This window comes from Dermacentor silvarum, chromosome 1, assembly GCF_013339745.2.
Source record: "Dermacentor silvarum isolate Dsil-2018 chromosome 1, BIME_Dsil_1.4, whole genome shotgun sequence".
NCBI classification, from domain to species: domain Eukaryota; kingdom Metazoa; phylum Arthropoda; class Arachnida; order Ixodida; family Ixodidae; genus Dermacentor; species Dermacentor silvarum.
Window position 1 is genome coordinate 129,853,964 of NC_051154.1, and position 19,464 is coordinate 129,873,427.

At 44.1% G+C, this 19,464-nt stretch overlaps 1 protein-coding gene across 2 annotated transcripts in view; it reads left to right on the plus strand.

Annotated features, from left to right (window-relative positions):
- LOC119436025 (lysophosphatidylcholine acyltransferase 1-like) overlaps positions 1-19,464 on the plus strand; it is a 126,802-nt gene that overhangs the window by 79,186 nt on the left and 28,152 nt on the right. For both annotated transcript variants that reach the window (XM_037702757.2, XM_037702758.2), the window contains exons 5-10: positions 3,499-3,672; positions 9,745-9,803; positions 9,887-9,921; positions 13,489-13,543; positions 13,682-13,764; positions 14,733-14,855. In XM_037702757.2, coding sequence (XP_037558685.1) covers positions 3,499-3,672; positions 9,745-9,803; positions 9,887-9,921; positions 13,489-13,543; positions 13,682-13,764; positions 14,733-14,855 — 529 coding nt within the window. The remainder of the gene's footprint in view (positions 1-3,498; positions 3,673-9,744; positions 9,804-9,886; positions 9,922-13,488; positions 13,544-13,681; positions 13,765-14,732; positions 14,856-19,464) is intronic.

Genomic DNA, 19,464 nt, shown 5'->3' on the forward strand with positions numbered 1-19,464 from the left:
CCAGGCCCAAGTTACGTTAAATGACCACCAGGTGTCGCAGTATGCATATTAACTGTTATTACCATCAGTAACATGAAGTAATATAATCATTTAGGTTCACACTACAATGAGTTGGCAATTCAAACTTCGTTGCGAATTCTTGACTGTGTAATTGGTGTGTTATTTATAGCATTTTTTAAACCGCAGTGCTCTCTTAAACGTATAATTCAATTTGTGTTAATTAAAAAAAGTGCTTTGTGGGAATAAAAAGTTATTATGAAGCATAAACAAGTGCAAGATATTGGGATCACACAGTGTGTTAGCTCGTCGCTTGTGCGTTTCAATCATGCAGTGGTTCCGGTAACATTATAATAGGGGAAATGCTGGTGTGGTGGACGTAACGTTTTTATGCTGCAGTGAATAGAAATGTCAAGGGAGCTCCCGATTGGGGACCTACGGTTGGTTTGGTTATAGTGAACTAGATAGGGGTAGTGGGACGAGGGCGATCCGGGAGACGAGGTCGTTTGCACGGAAACCGCAGGCGGCGCTGCCGCGCCTTTCACCTGAACCGCCCGGCAGTGCGCGCTTATTCGCCGCGGACTCATCGGAAGAGTACGATAGATCTGAAGCTCATGCTTGACTCCTGAATGCTTACATTGCTCACAATGTCAGCAAAAGGAGAATAAATATATTTATATAGTGTTGTCTATAGTGAATAAACAGTAAAAAACGATGTACAGTGCGAATGACAAGGGCTGAGAGACGACACACACGCAGCGCAGTGCGTTTCGTCTCTCTGAGTTCCTGTCCTTCGCGCTGGGTATCGTTTTTTTACCATAGATTACAAACTAGCCCAAGCAACCACCTTTGTGTAAATAAATATTTTTGTCTCAAAAGCTCCCAGCCATGGGATTTTAGGTACAAATCCGCGGGTGTACCAGTACATCGAAAGGGGACCACCGGGGCGCGTTTCCGGCGTCGTGATTGCAAAAAATAAGAAAAAGAGAGAGAGAGAGAGAGAGAGAGAGAGATGCTCTGAAGGAAGATATGAAACCGTTTTATTCAGGACTAATGCTCAGATCACAATACCAGCGTCAAAACAAAACCAGGCCCCTAGGTCGTCCTGCTCAGCTTAAGGTGCTTAGCTCTCCGTAGCTTTGCGCTTCTCGAGCTTGACTGTCAATACCTTTGACTAAGAAGTGGAGTAGCGCGAGAACATAGAAAGAAACAATTCTCATGCTTCTTCCTTGTGAGCGTCGCATCCAACACCATTTGAGCAGAAGAACTTACTCTTTTTTACAAGAGCCACAACATCGCAGATGCTGTTCTAAAATGCTGAAGCATTCTGTGAATATGTTCTCAAGAGCTTCAATAAATGAATACAAATCTTGCGACGGATACAAAAGTCCACACCAGTCACACAGCTCAGTGTACTCTGAGGCTAACAGGTGTGACTTCTGTTCGCCTGACGTGGAGGATGTGCTCACATAAACAACAGTCAAGTTTTAGGACGCACGTTCTTGCTACGTTGCCAGCTACGTAATATACTAGCCGCGAGTCACTCCTCTCCATTACTATATATGATGAGTGGCTAGCACGGGTAGCTTCTACTATGGCTAGAGACTCTTCAGCTTCTTCTAACCTCCCTTGGGCGAGCAGCTCATCAACACTGTTTGGAGAAATGTTGGGAGTTTTGTCGTTCACGCTAAGAAGTGCATTTATGATATAAGGGGTGCCATTTGCACCGTCCACACTCCTTGCCATGTTGTTCAGTGACTCTCAGCCCTGTCGCCATGGAGTTTGGGAATTTCACTCAGCACAAAGGCACGATTTTCAGCGCCGTCACCTATGTCCACAGTTTCACTGGTCTGCAGGTCGTCCTCTTGCAGGCACCGCCTTTTTGTCTGGCCGCCATGGAGATGTAAGGCAGCCCTTTTCCTTGTGGGCCGTTCGCGCGATGAATTTTTCGAAAGGTACATGGGGAGATTAGGCAGAATCGTGGGCACGGCGTCTGTCGAGAGAGAGAGAGCTTTCCGCGTGGTGTACGTACCTCTTTGCCTTCTATCACGTGTACGTAATCTCTCAGTACATACTTTCCTTCAAAATGAAGCTCGCATACGGCGTCAGTGGCATACAGCGGCTTGTCTTTGCGGTGTAGATTCCGCTCCCATGTCAGGCGCATTTCTTCATCCTCGGGGACACTGAACAGAGACAACTTCGGGGCATCTTTCACTCTGATGTACCCAGTCTTACAACCAGGCGCAAAGCAATAGTTCTTTCGCCGAGGTCTCTCTATCTCATAATTCAGTAAATCAGCCAACTCAACGCGCACACGCCACCAACAAAACCACGCACGTTCAACTACAATCGGTAAACACGTCGGGGCCTGTGATTGCGGGTCCGAACGCGCGCGGCCATAGAAAAAAGGCGCGGCGGGGATGCGGCTTCAGGTGAAAGGCGCAGTGGCGCCACCACACGGCGCGCGAATATTTCCGTGTGTTTCGCCTCGCCGGCGCTGCCCCTATCCGCTCTCCCTCGACCCACTACCCCTATCTAGTTCACTTTAGTTTGGTCGCCGGTCACACGTGTTTCGCTTCCCTGTGGTGTATTGTTCTCACGAAAACCCGTGTAGAGTGATACCTAGAGCTCAGATTACAAACAGTCCAAATCCACCATGAAACTCGGTCTACTTCAGGCTTTATGGCATGGCTGGCAACATATTATTATCATTATTTTTAATTGCACGCTGTTTGTATAGATTTTCTGGAATATGATAATTTGAGGTGGTTCGTCGGAACTGTCAAACTTAGCCCACTGCTTCTTGATAAATTCTTAAACTAAATTTAGCCTGTACCGGTCGCACCTTTGTCCTTTGATTTTGATGCTTTCAACTGCACATTTAAACCGCTATGAACTGATCACGTGTTCGAATTGATATGAAGCAACAAAACGACAGACACCGACCAAAATAAAAGCTAAAAAAATAATAAAAACTCAGTAAAAGACGTTTCGGCTTCGCTACGGAAGCCTTGTTCACAATGGGGTGAAGGAAAATTCGTTTCAGCTTATGCACTCTTGAGCACGTGACGCAAACAGCGCGTGTACGACGGGGGGAGGGTTCCCTCACTTCGATTGAGCGTGTGACGTGTTTTTTGTATCTCCAACGACTCAAGATATCGAATTGATATCATCGCCATTGATTCACTTACACTTGTTTCATTATTTTGCGACAGTCAACACAAACCGCCTGTACTTTTCGCCGAATAGATGCACTTTGCGAAAGCTTTGTGTTTAAAGAATTGAGCAGTGCATGGCGAGGCTGCGAGCAGGTGAACCTTCGCTGTGCCGTCTTCGCACATGTGTAAATGGAGTACAAATTCAGTCACTATAAGTGGCCTCATATTTCAGAGCTGAGTGTTCACGCTTCCCTTCCTGTGGTATGGGTGTGTGCGTGTGTGTTTTGCGACCGAGGAGAGGCAGCGCCTAATAGGCCGCGGGCCCTCGCTGTGTGCCCGGCAGCCATCTTGAACTTCACTCAGCCCGTGTACGTGAAGCGGAGCGACCCCAACTCGCGCCACAACACTGTGCGGGAGATCACCCGCCGCGCTACCTCCAAGGAGCCTTGGTCCCAGGTGATCATCTTCCCGGAGGGAACCTGCACTAACCGTTCCTGCCTCATCACCTTCAAGCTGGGTGAGTGCCGCTTCGTTTCAGCGGTGTTTTTGTTGCGGCATTTTTGTTGCGGGATTTCCATGCGTGCTCTCTTGCGTTCGTACAGCTGTCAAGCGCTACAATCTTCTGAACAAGGACTAACTCAGTTCTTGCTGCTATATGGTATTATCTGCAGCCATGGACGGCTCCAGACTTTCCGTAATCGGGTGGCAGTGAGAGGCTGAGCTAATTTCAGGGAGTCGTATATATATAGTGTTGGAATGTCCTCCACACTTGTATCCTACTTCATAAGCCAGACAGTAAGAGAGGATAGAAAGAGAAGATAGACTAGGACGAAGGAGACTATTTGCATAATGTACAATGTGGTAAAAAATAATAAATAAATTGTCTGTACGAAACCTCAGAATCTCAGGGCAGGTGTTCGCCATCTGTCGCCTTCCTCCTGCACCGGCCCATCTGTAGTGAAGCACTTGGATTCAGAAGATTGCTGCCGCATTATAACAGTGCATGCCAACATATACAGGGTATCCTAGTTAACTATCATGCACCAATGTTTAAAAATATGCAAATGCCACTTAGGTGGACAGAACCAAGGTAATGTTGTTTGCCGTCGCTTGGAGATACTCATATTATTTTTTCGCATTCCGCCTAACTACATAATTAGTCTTAATCAACTTCTCAAATATTATAATTAGATGAAGAGTGTCAGGGAGGGAATTGTAGAGCAACATGAAAAACTCCCGATACAGCTTTCTGTTGCTCAATACGTGCTACATAAAAGTGTTTTTCTGAGCGTGAAAGAAGCCCACGAATATATGCAAAGTGCCTCGAGCGGTCAGTCGCGCGGCAATACCCAGGACTCTTCGCAGAGTGCGAATGATCACGGTTTAGCCAGCTAAGTCTGACTTCCTGAGCGACGTAGCCTGCTTCACTAAGTAACTTTTCTTGTTTTATGTCTACTATGGCAGCGGGGATGTGCTGTTGCTCCAAAATTATGTTTAGTGTGCACAGTTGACGATTCGGAAATATGCTAAAACTATTCGAAAAGAAATTGTTTACAAATAGTGTCTATTCGATTCGAAGACCGAATCGAATAGGGCATATTCGATTCGTTATTCGAAAGTTTCGAATATTCGCACACCCTTACTAAAGAAGTAGGGAAGTACCCTCTCAGTGCTGTTAGTTGAAACTTTTTGAAACTCGGTCGATATTTTGAAATATAAAGTTCCTAAAAATCGTGCCCAACCTGCTACGCTGGTGCATCGCCGCGAAGTTCCACAGAATGCCGAAGGGGCAATGTCCAAAATTCCTGGACATGATGAAATGTGTCATCACAGGAGTTTTAATGCGATCGATAGCATATCATGCAGATCAAAGCGGCCTTCGGTGATGTGGGGAGGTACGTGTATATAATAACATGCCAGGTGTTTTTTAGACTGTTGTCACAGACCCCGTGAACGAGGCGCAGACGCCGGACCAAATTCCAAAGCTGACTTGTCAGCTTCCGAAAATAATCCCACGATAGCAAGGACAATTAGTAATGGGCCCTCTGGTGCGCCAGCGAACGCCGGTTGCTGTCCAAAGACCGAGTCAGAGCCCAGAGTTGTCAAAACACAACAAAATATATTCTTCACACAAGGCAATTACACACACACGTGCACACTCAGGCTAGACACATCACAATACAATTCAGATGGGTATTCGCAAAATACAGGAAAATAATTAACGACAAGCACTTAAAAGTCCAACACGTAAAGTACAAAATTAGAAGGAACATTAAGTGTCCAATCGTATTCACCCGTGCTGGTCTTCATTCGGACGATCTCGGCGTAGCTCGGGGCAAATCTCAAAGAAGGAACTTCTTTAAATGCAGACGCTCGATGAACTCGTCGACTAGCTTGCCGGGGAATCCCCTTCTTCCGCAGACGGTCAGTCTCCACGTTATATCTCTTCACCGGAGCGGTCTGATCTCCCTTCTGATTCTCGCACGGTGGTTTTATACTCTCTGTTGGGGTTCTCGAACCTTCCTATCGGAGTCGTGATCCGTAGTATGGCCAAAGCCTGGGAACCTTCTAGTCTTTTCTCGCACCTTCAACCGCCGTTGTCGGAGCGTCGTCGAGGGGGTGGTGAGTCATCCTGTTGGCCCACGCTCACGCTGTAGTAATCTCTTTCTCTCGACTCGCCGGGTGAGAAGGTATCTCGGCGCCCGCGCGCGCGCTCTCTCTCTCTCGTTACCGTCGCATCGTCGATGTTCTAGAGTCTAGACGTCTAGACGCCGTTGGTCGCGTCGCCCGTTTGAAGCGTATGCTTCAACGCGAGCCAGCGTGCTTCTTTCGCTGGCTCGCGTGACATGCGGCGCGCGCTTTTGTGACAACTATAAATAATTCCTGATTTCTTGAACCTTCGAAGAGGCAGACTTACTCCGTGGCCGTTGCACAATAAATAGAATAGCATAATTGACTAACAAAATCTTCCATCAAACTCGGAGTTAAACTCGCCGTAAAAATGCACTGTTGTTCCACTTACTTTTTTACCAAAATGCTGTTTTATAGATTGAGGCACAAAAGTAACTGGTTCCACACTTTGCAAAATAATATCTCGAAACTGGTGTCAACCTGGAAATTCATTTCAAGCGGATGCATCATCGTCTTGCAAACTCACCGGCTACAATCCGTAAATTGCAATATGTGTTGTAAAGTAATTGACGAAGAATTCATTAGTCAATTTTTGTTAATCAGTTGAGTATGTGTTTCGATTTCTCGTGCTACTAATGTCAGCCTCTTCGAATAACCCAACTCAACGATAAGAATTATGCTACCTGCCACAGGCGATTTTAAAAATACTGTAAAACTTAATTTTGAACACCCGGTATATAAAGGTGCACTTCACTTTTCTAGCACCATGCAAGTACACATTTTCTAATTTTAATAGATTTCAAAATCCACATGATGTCGAGATGAGACACTAAATTTAATTCATGGTAAAGATGAAATGAATGGCAGCAGTTCTGCTCATTCCATGCCTCATGGTTGGTTGATGCCGACGACGCTCTTGGTTACATTGCTACTTGGTGCCACTGCCATGTTTTACTGCGCATATGCTTGCACTTAGATAGCCCCCTAATTATTTGACATGTCATTGGCTGATCTGTTCCCTTAAGAATTGTAAAGCAATGAATGATTGTAGGTCTCTTTAGATCCTTTTCACGGCGATCCTATGTTCGCCGCCATGTTTGATCATGTGGTGACGCGTCCATTGCTTGCCTCAGCTCACTCTACCTCAGCTGCCTCAATTGCCACCGTGTTTACATTTGCATGTGCATCATGTTGGTGCGGCTCAGCAAGCCCTTTTTTCGGCGGATATCGTAGACGGTGACTGGGTGGACGACACGAAGTTTTGGCCACAGCTTCAGAGGACACGTGCGCTTTCGGAGCTCATAACGCCTTGTCCAAATGGCGCGAGCAGCGTTTACGGTGCTTGTACTAGAAGTGGGGCTAGACATGTGTTCCAAGCTGTCCAAACTCTCCGCTCTGAAATTAATCATGACCCGTGTCTCTGGCTATTCGTTCTTTATTTGCTACTCACTCCGAAGCAGCTGCTTGTCATGTTTCTAACTCGGTAACCTTCCTCAGTGCGGTCATTCTGGTTAACCGCTCGCGCGTGCTCAGTTGCGGTAGATTTGTTCTTTCCACGCACAAGACCTTTTCTGTGGCCGTGTCACAAGTCACTTCTGTGGCCCGTCATGAAACGTTCAGCTTGGAATATTTGTGTGCTGTCGGTGTGTATATATATCTGTCACTCATGCTTTGGCGCATTGATTCAATACAGCGCCCGTTCACTTATTCTTGACACGTGGGCGATATAGTTGGCGTAAGTTTGAATGTGAGTTGGGGTCGATGTGCGTATAGGTAACGTGAGATAAACTTACTATGGCCAGGAGGCGGCGCTCTATACTCTCTTTGTCACTGCGGAACGAGCGGTACTCACTCTTGCAAACGTTAATTCCGGGGTTAAGTCCTTTGTCTAGAGGTTAGCGATACACTCTTAAAAATGTCTGCACCCTTTGGGGCTTGTCGCGCAACGATAATCGCCATCTATCTTGCGCGCCTTTCCTTTCTTTAACGCTGTGCGCCCGGTACTTCCAGGTCACGAATGGCATGCAGGTTATCAGCGTGGCATAGCATTCTCTACAAGAAAGTAGCGAGTGCAGAGTTTTCAAGAAAGGAAACGCAAGCAAGGCAGATGACGATTATCGTCGTGGGACAAGATAAGCCCCAAAGGATGGAAACTTTTAAGAGTGTACAACGCTGGCAAATGAATTAATTTTATTGTCCTCGAGGAAAGCCGTGCACCGTGAAGGGCAGGCAACACAGGCAGTCCTTTGTAGCAACTTTCCGTGAACTTGGCCCAGTCAGATTAATTCTATTCGTTAATATGCGAGTCACTGTTTTTGGAGCCAACTACTGCACATGTCTTGCCTCTACCGTTACACATTCTGTAGCATGAATTGTGCACAGTGCATTAGCAACACCCGGTTGCATTTCCGACAGCTAAAAAACGTGGAACAGTGCAAGACACAAGCGTACACGCACGACATAAGGAGCCGGACAAAGCACTGGGTGGATTCTTATGTCCTGTGTCTTGCAGTGTTACTCGTTTTCTATACATGTACTAACCGGCTCAAATTCGCACTTTATAGTTGTGTAGAAGCGGTAATCGTTTCGAATTCGAGCGCTTTCGCTTGAGGCAACGTGTGGCACGGCGCCGGAAGCGCGATCTCGTTCCTCTAGAGCAAGTTACTCTGCGAAAAGGGTCTATGGTGCTCAAATTTTGTGGTCTCCTAAGCCGTACCCGCCGCGGCGGCGTAGTTACTTAGGCATTGCGCTGCTAAGACTGACGCACGGGATCAAATCCTTGCCGTGGGGGCCGCATTTCGGTGGGGGCGAAATGCAAAAGCACCCGTGTATCGTGCATTGGGTACACGTTAAAGAACCCCAGGTGGTCAAAATCCATAGTCTCCTACTGCGGCGTGCCTCATAATCAGGTCGTGGTTTTGGCACGTAAAACCCCAGAATGTAATTTTCAAGCGAAGCTTGTATTGCCTCACAAGTGTCGGCGGCGGTGGTGGTGTCACGCTAAAAAAACCCGGCTGCTCCCAGAGTAGACCAGATGCGGGGAAAGCTGCGCCGGCTCCGGATCATGTGACGCGTGCGACCAATGAGGGTCGCTCAATTGGTGTGTCGCGGGGAGAGAAAGGGAAGGAAAGGGGGTTGGCGCGCGCTCAACCGGGCTTCCGGCGCCTCTGATGAGTTTCGGCGTCCGGATGGGAAGGCCGCGCGTGGTGCGTTCCGCCGAGGAGCAGGCTGTGCTTGAGCAACGGCGCCGCAAACTCGCTCGGGAAAGGGCTCGTCGTCGACGTGCCGATTTTAGCGTGAGGTTTTCCGAAGCCCAGGCGAAACGTCGCGAAGAGCCACGGACCCCGAGTTGCGGGAGCGCGACATTGAGGCCAAACGTCAGCGAAGAGCCGCCGATCCTGAGTTTAGGGCAAATGAAGCGGAACGCTTGCGACAGCATCATGTTGCCACGGTGTCATCTTGCCACAAGCTTCGCTTACCCCCATTTCCTGGACAGGGGAAGGGCTGGTGATTTTTTTTAAAGAAGCCATATAATGGTCATACGCGTGAGCTGGCTTAAAAAATCTGCACTAATATTTATTGCCAGTCTGCGTCTCTTGATCGCCGTTATCTGCTGTTCTTTGCAAAGCCTGTGGCAATAACACTGCACTGCACCTTGGTACCTGACACTTTCAAAGGCTGCTCATATTTGCAGATTTGCAAATGTAATACCGATTCTTTTGTAAAATTTTATACTTAGATTTAACTATATATAATGTGACAAAACTATAAACTTTAGGTTTAGGCCTTTCCACATCATGCCTGTGCATATATTTCTTTCATGCTACCCATCGTATAGCATGTCACTGTATGTAAATCTGAAGATTATCATTGGAAATAGCTTACTTGAAATAAAAGTATAATATTTAAAATTCAGAATAAAGTCATTTAATTGCGTGGTAACATTGCTCTCTTTAAGGTGCCTTTGTTCCCGGAGTCCCAGTCCAGCCTGTTCTCATTCGGTACCCGAATGAACTGGTATGTTCACTATATGCATAAAGAGTCAATATTGTGCATATTATGTCAGCTGGATAACACAAGCCTCTGTTTTGTTCTTTCAGAATACCCTCATATGGACATGGGATGGCCCCTCTGCGTATGTGCAGCTTCAATAGCTGGCTTTAACTGCATTTTCGTGCATAAGTGCTGATGTGCAATTCTAGAAGGAAGGGAAATGTTGCTATTTGCTTTTTCTCAAGCATGCAATGTGAAGTGAACAAGCATTTCTTGGTGGATTCTTTTAGAGGATCACCCCTTTGTAGTATGTTTGTTCATTCAAAGCATCTATATCAGCATCCAATTTCAGCAAAAAAAAGTGGAAATCAAGCTTGCAACATATCTTGAATGAGTAAGTGTACACTATGATCACTCGCTACATTGGCGGAGCAAACTGTGACAAATTTACACGTACGTACCGCTACTCTACTATAACATAGTACGCTATTACACCAGAGCCGTTCCCAACATGCCCCATGCGCGCGTAAGTAGCGGTGTCAGGTGCACAGAAGTAGCGGCGCATCAGGCTTTATCAGCATTTGGTGAGTGTGCCTGTGGAGCGCTTAACGCCTTTGATTTCACACAGTGCTTGTAGCTGTACAGCAACAACAACGACAACAAAAAAGTCGCAGTTTCGCCTGAAAGGTGGAGCATTGATAGCAACAGCAAATTATTATAATATACAATTGCTTAATGAAAAGTTTTTAGTTTTATGGGCTGGTGTAAATTGCAACAAACATTTACCAAATAAATAAGCGTGGTGTCATGTGCGCGCAGGCAAACATGAACAGATTTCACTTGATGACCACGAGCACTAGATCACCATCACAACGCCGGTGTGATGAGGAGCACCGGCAGTGGGGAGTGCACATGCTTGTCCCAAAGTGATCATTTCGTGCTGCCCCTTGCTTCACCTTGGTTGCCTCAAGCTTCATCATTTCAACTGCGCCGTGTATCCAAAACTCGGATCACGTTAGCTACAATACTAGGCAGGCGGAAATACACAGGGCATGAAGCTACCAGCTGCAACAGCTCGCCCTTGCATTTTCGCCCTGTGCCCTGACAACCGCAGCAGATGGCCTCCAAGATACAGCGCACACATTGTGTATGCGCTCGGCCGTGAGGGTAGCCACAGCCAACATTGGCCATGCCGGCCACGTGCAGCCACGGCCAAGCTAGAGGAGAGGGGACACACGCTCTCTAGCTCTTCTAGCCCAGCTGTAGGCCAGGGCTTTATCAGTAATCTCCAACACTGGGTGTGCTGCAAGCGCGCGGGATGACAGCGCACATCAAACCACCAGCCATCTCCAGCCTGGCATGCTGAGCCCTGGCATGCTCGCCGACATAACAGCAGCATATCATGTGACCACCAACACATGACGCGTGGGCCACTCATTCTCCTCGCACTTGGACTTTACTCACATGATTACTCAGGACAGCACGGTGGCGATGACGGCAAAAACGTGATTTCTTCAATTGTCCGTATTATTGCTATCACAATGAAAAGCAATTCTTTGCTGTTGTTCTGCGACGAGCGTAGCACAAAATCAAAGCTTGCAGACTCTGGTGGTCACTAAACATTGACAAGCTGAACAATCGCCAAGTACATAAGAGTAGCATAGATATGTTGTATTTTGTAACAATCCATTTTATTTTCTATTCTTATCGTTAACTATGCCGAGTGGCTGATCCAAGAGGGAGCAAATAGAGAATTTTAACATAGTGTTACCGTTTTACCGTCACCAATACCAGCTGTCTCAGCTGCGCATGCAGAGTTAAGTGTTAAGTTACTGGATGGCTACTGCCAGTTACCTTGACTGCATAACAACATGGCAATGCCCAGGTTATGCACTTCGATCCTGATTCGCCCATGTTACTTGCCCTCCGTTGCGACACCAATAATTAAATGGTAAAATCAGCCATCGCTTAGTCCCATCTCACACTAATGACTAAGTCTAAGCACTGTTTTTTTGTTATTATTGAGATCAGTTGTTTGTTTCGACACCGGTAGGCCTAGAAGGATGGAATCGAGGGCGAGAATTGTATTGATTTCCACCTAAGAGATGCCGCCATAGCACTGCGCATGCAGCCTTAATCAACGCTAAATGTGTTGCGTAGATTGCATGTTGAAACGTTATAACTAGGGTTCAGCATTTGAAGTTATTATTTTCTAGAAATGCGGCATACTGTTTTGGTTTTCATTTCCAGCTGAAAATCCAGTTTCTTTCATAAAAATATTTTTTCAGATAACTCTCATTGGCTTTCCTTGGCGGATTCTTTTTCCGCTTTGAGCTTTCTGTTTTTTTGGTGAATATCTGGTTCACCAATTTTTTGAACGCTGAAATGTGTTGTATAACTGTAGATCCTGCTCTTCAATGCTGCAGTTGCATCAAATACACAGAATAATAAAGTTTTCGAACATTTCTTGTGAAGCAGCTGTCTTGTAAGGGCACAACGACATATGTTGGTGTGGATGGGTGACATGCAGGAAATAAGAGGAAGTGCATTTTATTATTCAAACATAAATTGAATGAAACTATTTGTAACATTATGGAGGTACAGAGTTCCAACAAATATTACGAAAAAAAACAAACTATGTAGATGCAACCCCGTGTTACCATCAGTGAACTTCCTTAGTTCATGCACCAGCAGTGGCAGCCTGGTCAGAGATCCCATGTCCCCTCTGCGTAGACGTCCCCCCATTTCTTCTTCTCATTTTTGTTGCAGCACGGCAAGTAAAACAGACATTAATAAGGAAAATAAAAATTGTGCAGAAACTATCTACGCTAATTGTTAGTGTAAGCAAATGCTTCTATAAAGCTATTTGCTTTTATTAATAGAATGATACGCTTGAAGGTGTATATTTGTTGCAGTGAGGATATTCAGGTAGTGTTTGTTGTTTAACTGCATAATTCCATAGAGAACAGCGCAATTAACCAGCATATCTGTGGGGGTAGTATAGGTAGCTATCCATATAAGCTGATTCATCACATTCGTGTTGTCTCCAGCGGCCAAAGCGCTGGCGTGGAAGGCGACTGCCATCCTCTTCTCCAACGCCATGGGGGGAGAGAGCAGCAGGTGAAGAGGAACTGGGCTGTCTTTACTGAGTGATTTACCACAGCATCTAAACCTTCAGTCGTCCCAAAGTTCTCGCGGTGCAGCGCGTGCGCCTCAAAGAGCTATAATAGTTGGCTTTCGGTAACAAATGTGACCTGCAACTTGGTTATGCATGAGCACACATTGTTTTCATCAGTTCCTTTTATTGGTTCAACCACCAAACACCAGTCACCATGAAAACGGGTGAAAGAGCCAAAAAAAAAAGGTATTCATGCACTTTAAAAAGTAAATATTGCTTAGGTGGCAGGCAAGACGTGTGACCTTGACATTGCCTGGCTCCTTGTGTCTGATCACACGTAGTCCTGCAGCTGCGCACCCGATCACTGTCTTGGCACTCTGGTAAATTTGCTTTCACTGACCCTGTTTAGTAAACCGAATTCTGGAAAAATATTCAGCATACTTTTTTAATGTTTTTTTTTTTAACTGATAATGCTGAACCCTGTAGTTATAACTCATCTTAAAAAGCAATGAAAATGGTAGTTGCATGCAGAGAAAAAAACATACTGTTGTTTGTATTACATTGATGTTGCTTTCATTCCTTTTATTTCAGCTTTGAGACCTTATGGTTGACCTTGTGCCAGTTACGAACACACATGGAAATTGAGGTAACTACGCGTATGCATTTTTAGTTGCTTTTACAAAACTTTAATATAAATGAAGTCTAAAGTATATTTATGTGTTACAGTTGCATCATTTAACTGCTATCATTGATTCTTATACATTGCTGATATTTCTTTCTTCAGTACCTTCCTGTCTATGTCCCAAGTGAACGGGAGAAGAAAGACCCCAAGCTTTATGCTGAAAATGTTCGCTGCTTGATGGCCAAGTAAGGAAGTTCTTTTATTGGTGCAGTCCTCTTGAAACATATAAAAACACGTGACTGTCTAGGGATTTTTAGTGTACCAGAAATGTATATGTAACAAATGAAAGCTCTTTATGGAGATATCTGCACAAAAACTGTGCAACACCTCGCTAGAATTGAGACTGTCAGAGAAACTTGACATGCTTCTTTTCCACGTAGCTTTGACAAAACAATTTTGCCCTGATTCCATCACTAGAAAATTAAGAGATGGTTTCATTGCAGGTGTTTCATATGTGATATTGCAAGTGTGAATGCTGAATTACATTGCAGCAGTCAAACTGATGCTTATTGCACACAGATTGTTTTGCGTCCTTCTTAGCAGTATATATTGTGTTTTGTTCTGTGTCACTCCTACAGCAGTTTTTACTGCATTCAAATACAATTTCCAGGTTGGCAGATGTGCTAACAGTGAAAAATAGTTTTTTGTTATTAAAATCTGTGTACACTAGAAAGCGGATGTGTGTGTATGCATGTGCATGCATGTGAATATAAACTGGGCAATCCATTTTCATAAAAGCAGATGGTGAAGATCCCCTGTAGTAGATATCATTTTTTTCACACCATTTAGATTACTTGAAGCGGCGGATACTACTTGAAAGATAAATAGCAGAGTGATGCTTGCTAATTAACGAATTTTTACTAAATAAATTTATAGTTAATCAAATAGAGTGCATGTTCCAATTGCAATTGTGGAGCAGTAATTAAGTAATATTCATTTAGTGGAAAAGCTGTATTTATCACTAGTTTCGATAAATATGTCCTCAAAGTTTGTTGTGAAATCCATTGATGCTCTAGTTAACACTTAATACTGTATTTTACACAGTCTTGATAAATGTTAACTCGAACGTGTAACTAGAAATGGATGAGTTAGGTTAGTACAGTTACCATTGCACTGCTGATTGCCATTTAATAATGACCTGTGTTGTTTGCAGGGCCCTGCGAATTCCACTTTCATCATATTCATATGATGATCTCAAACAGACAGATGTGGAGGACAGTGCTCGTGTGAAGACAGTTGTGTGCAATCGCCTGCAGCAGCTCATCAGTAGGAATTGGTGAGCATATCTTCCTTCTATACTTGGCAGCCTACTTCATCTCTAATTGATTTTGTTGTGCATCTAATCTTAATGTATACAGGCCATGGATGTTTACTGGCAATGTGTACCAGGTGTTTAAGGGAAGACTCTATTTAATAATAGTGCTGCAGAGATAGATTATTTTGGTGACACACCATTTGGTGCCAGCAAACATAAGAAATTTTATGATGATCACTCACTTATTGAATTGTCAATTAACTAAGATTCACTTATTTTCTTTTTAATTTATGGCTTTATAGGTAACATGTTGCAGTTCTGGAATTGAAACCAGTCAGTGCTTAAGGTCATAGGTATGGCGAGACTATTGAGGCATCACACCAACACTGAATCCTACTTGTCCCATTGTTGCCAATGTTGAGCTAATGTACACATTGGCTCATAATTGGCATTTCACAGCACTGCATTGGCCAATTGCTAGCAGCCAGGTCTAGGCCAATCTGCTTTTTGCATGATCAAAGCACACATGTGCTGTACCCCAGCCATGAGTGCTGAAATATTTTGCCAAGCTTTGGCTGCTTGCAGAGCAGACAATGCGCAAGGAACGTGAAGCCAGCAGCATTGACGACCTGGCCTAGAGCTTATTGTGCAATGCTGATGATAATGCTGCTTGTGCTAGTATTTTCCAACAAATCACGGTAGCTCAGATTGAGTTTCTGTTATGCTCCACAAAGCATGAGATGTGATGCTGGGAGGCACTGTGACAGCATGAAAATGTATGCGGCTGAAAAATATTTTACAACCACCTTGCACTGAAATTTAACAGTCACAGAGTACCGCAGATGTACCAGCAGTGTTTGTTTGGAAGTTTTTTTGAAGATAATGCCTTCTTGTTTGGCATGTAAGGATTCATACAATGCTCAACAGACATGCAATTCAAAATTTTGTAACACTCATTCAATCCTGGCAAGGGAAGAAGGGCTGTTCTATTAGCAGTGTGGACTGTGCTTGGTAGCCAATACAAAAACCCAAAGCATAGTCAAACACTCACAGGCTGTAACACAACTAGCACGGCCTGTTGCTTTTGCTTACGCAGAGCCTTGTGCTGTCACTGCAGTGGCGCACCGACGGGTGGGGTTTCAGGGGTTGTAAACCCCCCTGAGGCCGACTTAACCCTCCCTTTTGTATAACCGCTTTTCTTTCCTTGCGCATTTGAGTACTGCAACTAAGATGTAAGACGCGCAATCATCTGCACACTCGCAAAAAGCGCATTTTTTGACAATTTCCCGTGAAGAAATTGAAATTAGTGCTGTTTAGATGGCATTGGCAAACTGTCAACCCCCCCCTGGCAGAGATCCTGGGTGCGCTACTGTATCACTGGATAGTCATAGCTCGCCGTGACGAATTGAGTTCTCATGCCAAGATCTCCCCAAATCAGCAATCTGTTTGGAAATGCAAGAGAACTCACCCACTGAATTGCCAGGCCCAGGGCTGTTCATTTCGCTCACCTATTTTAAACACCCTACTTCCATAACCTTAGCTAGCTTAGCCAAAGGCCCAGATTGCCATGTCTCTTTGTCTGCATTCACGTTGTGATCACATATCTCATGCACAGCTAATGCACATGCTATGCAAGTTTATGGGACCCCCAACTTGATGGTGATGATGAGACCATCGTGATCAGCTTGTTTAGAGCAGCTTTCATGAACAAGCGATCAGTTTTAAAACAGCTGGCTACACTTCATGCCTGTATATATCTTGACAAAACAGATTTTGTTGCTCTGTACTGACTGCTTCCCTTGTTTAACTATCTCAGTCTATCTGTAGTGCTTTCTGTCCAGAGTTAATCAAAGTAAGAAATAGAACTTTTAAGTTTGGCTGCATACAGTTTCCTGTTTAGCCTAGCTAGCAGGGATCAATAAGCCTTTGTTGCCGCTCTACATTGCCCATACTGTTAAAAAAATGACCTGAATGGCAGAGTTGAGATAGATGCTTAGATTATGGTCCTCCAGAATGTCATGGATTTGCTCATGCACAGATGCAAAATACAGGAGACTATAGCCTTCCATTACAGTGCCTCAATCTCTCAATGATAACATGAGCGAGAGTAGCTGAATGATGGGAAATAATTTGCAAAATCCTTTGTGAGAACTGAATGAGCAAGGTTGTAATCAACTTTGCATGAGTAAACTCCTTCCTTGAACTTCTGGTCCTCATCTCTTCATTGTTCAGACACATGACACACTCGCATGTCCACAGACAAATCCTTTAACTTATTTGCAGAAACAATGTCAGTGGGGAAGAAGAGATGAAATCCTGATGAGGTAGCTTCATTTGATGTAAAATGGGAATCATTAACACAGCTAATAACTGCATGAGATCAATGCAGTTCACTTCACACAGCCTATGTGGCTGCCATCGTGGCAGCTCAATGCCTGCCATTTTGTTTTTCATGGTGTCCTTGAGATGGTACCACAGCGCAATGCAAAAGGCAGGTTTGCACCACACAGCTGCTCATACCAGTGGCGTAAGATTGGTTGTATGACCATTTATGGTATTCAGCATTATCCATTTGTGTACCCATTAGAGTACATAAATGGATACACTTGTAGGATACAAATGTACACAAATGGATACACCAAAGGGTACACCTGTAGCCAGATATAGTAGCACTCCTATGATTTCTACTCACCCCTTTCAAATGATGTGCAAATGTGGGCAAATATTTCATTGCATTCATATAAAATGCATGTAGTTGAGATTTTACCCTTCAAGCAATATGCAAATAATTTTCTAAATAATAAGAAAACTAAGAAGAACATTTCATTTAACTGTGAACATGCATTCACAAGCTGCCACAGTCAATGTTTGAATGGGATTCATGTCTTTCAACAGGCTTCTAGCAGGAGATGGCTCTTATATAGTAGAAAGGTTGCAAATGGGGAGGGTGAACTAAGTGGCAGTGAGTGCTATGCCACCCATGAAACACGTAAGCAGCTATTTGATGTCTAAAAGATGTCTTGAACGAATAATTCAAAAGTCTAGTAGCTGTCTTGATCAAGACATTTTGTAGCCGTGGACGTCTAGAAGTACTTCACTAAGCCCTGCTAACGTTACGCTTAAAGTTGGCTTACGGACATCTTGACAAGAACAACCGAAGACTTTTATTAGACATTCCCTCAAAATTTTGTGGCAGCGGCTACAGTAACACGAGGTTTGTCCACAGTTACAATTTATTTTAAATGAGGCATGGACATCAGAAAAAAAAAACATTTATATTGTCGGATAGAGTGATGCACAGGTTGCTTTTCCAGATGTGAACCATGGGAATAGTGTAGCATATCCTGATTTTTTTACTAGTGCATTTTGCTTAGACCAATCAATTGAATGACATCGGTCACAATTATTTCGTCTATAAAACAAGATCTGTATTGTATGCCGATGTCATGCCAATGTGCCGCCTTTGACTGAAACAAGGATGTCACGTCTGCATGAAACACATCACTGTCGACAAAACTTTGCCCTGCTGGGTCTCCTGCGGACTGCAATAGTTTATAGCAGGGAAACATTTTTGTCAGTGATGCTGCGGTTCAGGCAGAGATGACATCCTGGTATCAGTTACAGCCGGTAGAATAGCATTACACAAGTATACGAAACAGAATGTTGTGCTACAATGAATTCTTGAAAATAAAGAATGATTCACATCTGGAAAAGCACTCTGCGCACCACTCTATCCAGCAAAACAAATATTTTCTTCTGATGTTTGTGCTTCATTTAAAAGTGCTTGCATATGCATATGCTTGCATATGCTTGCAGAGCATCACGCATAAATAATGGCCAGTTCTTCGGCATACCATCCTTGAATGAATTCCTTGCATATTGCATTTTACCAGAACTGAAAGATAAATTAGAATAAGCTGCTATTTTTTTACACACACTGTACGATGAGCTTTTCATGCAGTGCAGTGCATAAAACATGACTGCAAGCTAAAATGCTGCAAGAAATCTACTTCACACCATGTGACACAGTCAAACTTAATTACCTAATGACTTGAGAAAAGATGCAGAACTTGTAAATAACAAGAGTGACAAATAGCAGCAAAGGTGGCCATGCATAGAGCTTGAAGATGATTGCTGCCGCAGCCAGAGCAGGCCAGTCTTTGTAGGAGAGCACTGGCTGCCCACAAATGCTTTTTGTCGCCGGTCACGCGTGAAGGTTCTTGTAGACACAAGCAAGCAAAACCTGCACAGACGAGGGAAAAAACAAAAACAAAAGAGGAAATGAGAATGTGCAAATTGGAACTTGAATTAGCAATATGTGCCAAGCAAGAAGTTTGACTAAAATTAAAAATAAATTTAAGCCCTCCTTTATCTTAAAGTACTGGGCTCTTAAGGTATGTGTGTGATAATGCTTAAAATTACTAGTATATTTCCTGGCAGATAGTTATTAAAATGCAGAGCCGAGTCGGACAGAGAAGTGCCTTCAAATTAATATATGGTGTTTCGTGGCTAAAAAGGCCTCTATCAACTTGTTAAAGTAGTCTGAGAGCCTCTCTGCAAAATATAACCAGTTTAAATAGTTAACCATTCTGCTGGTAAATGATCTGCTATCTTGACTAAAAAGTTAAAT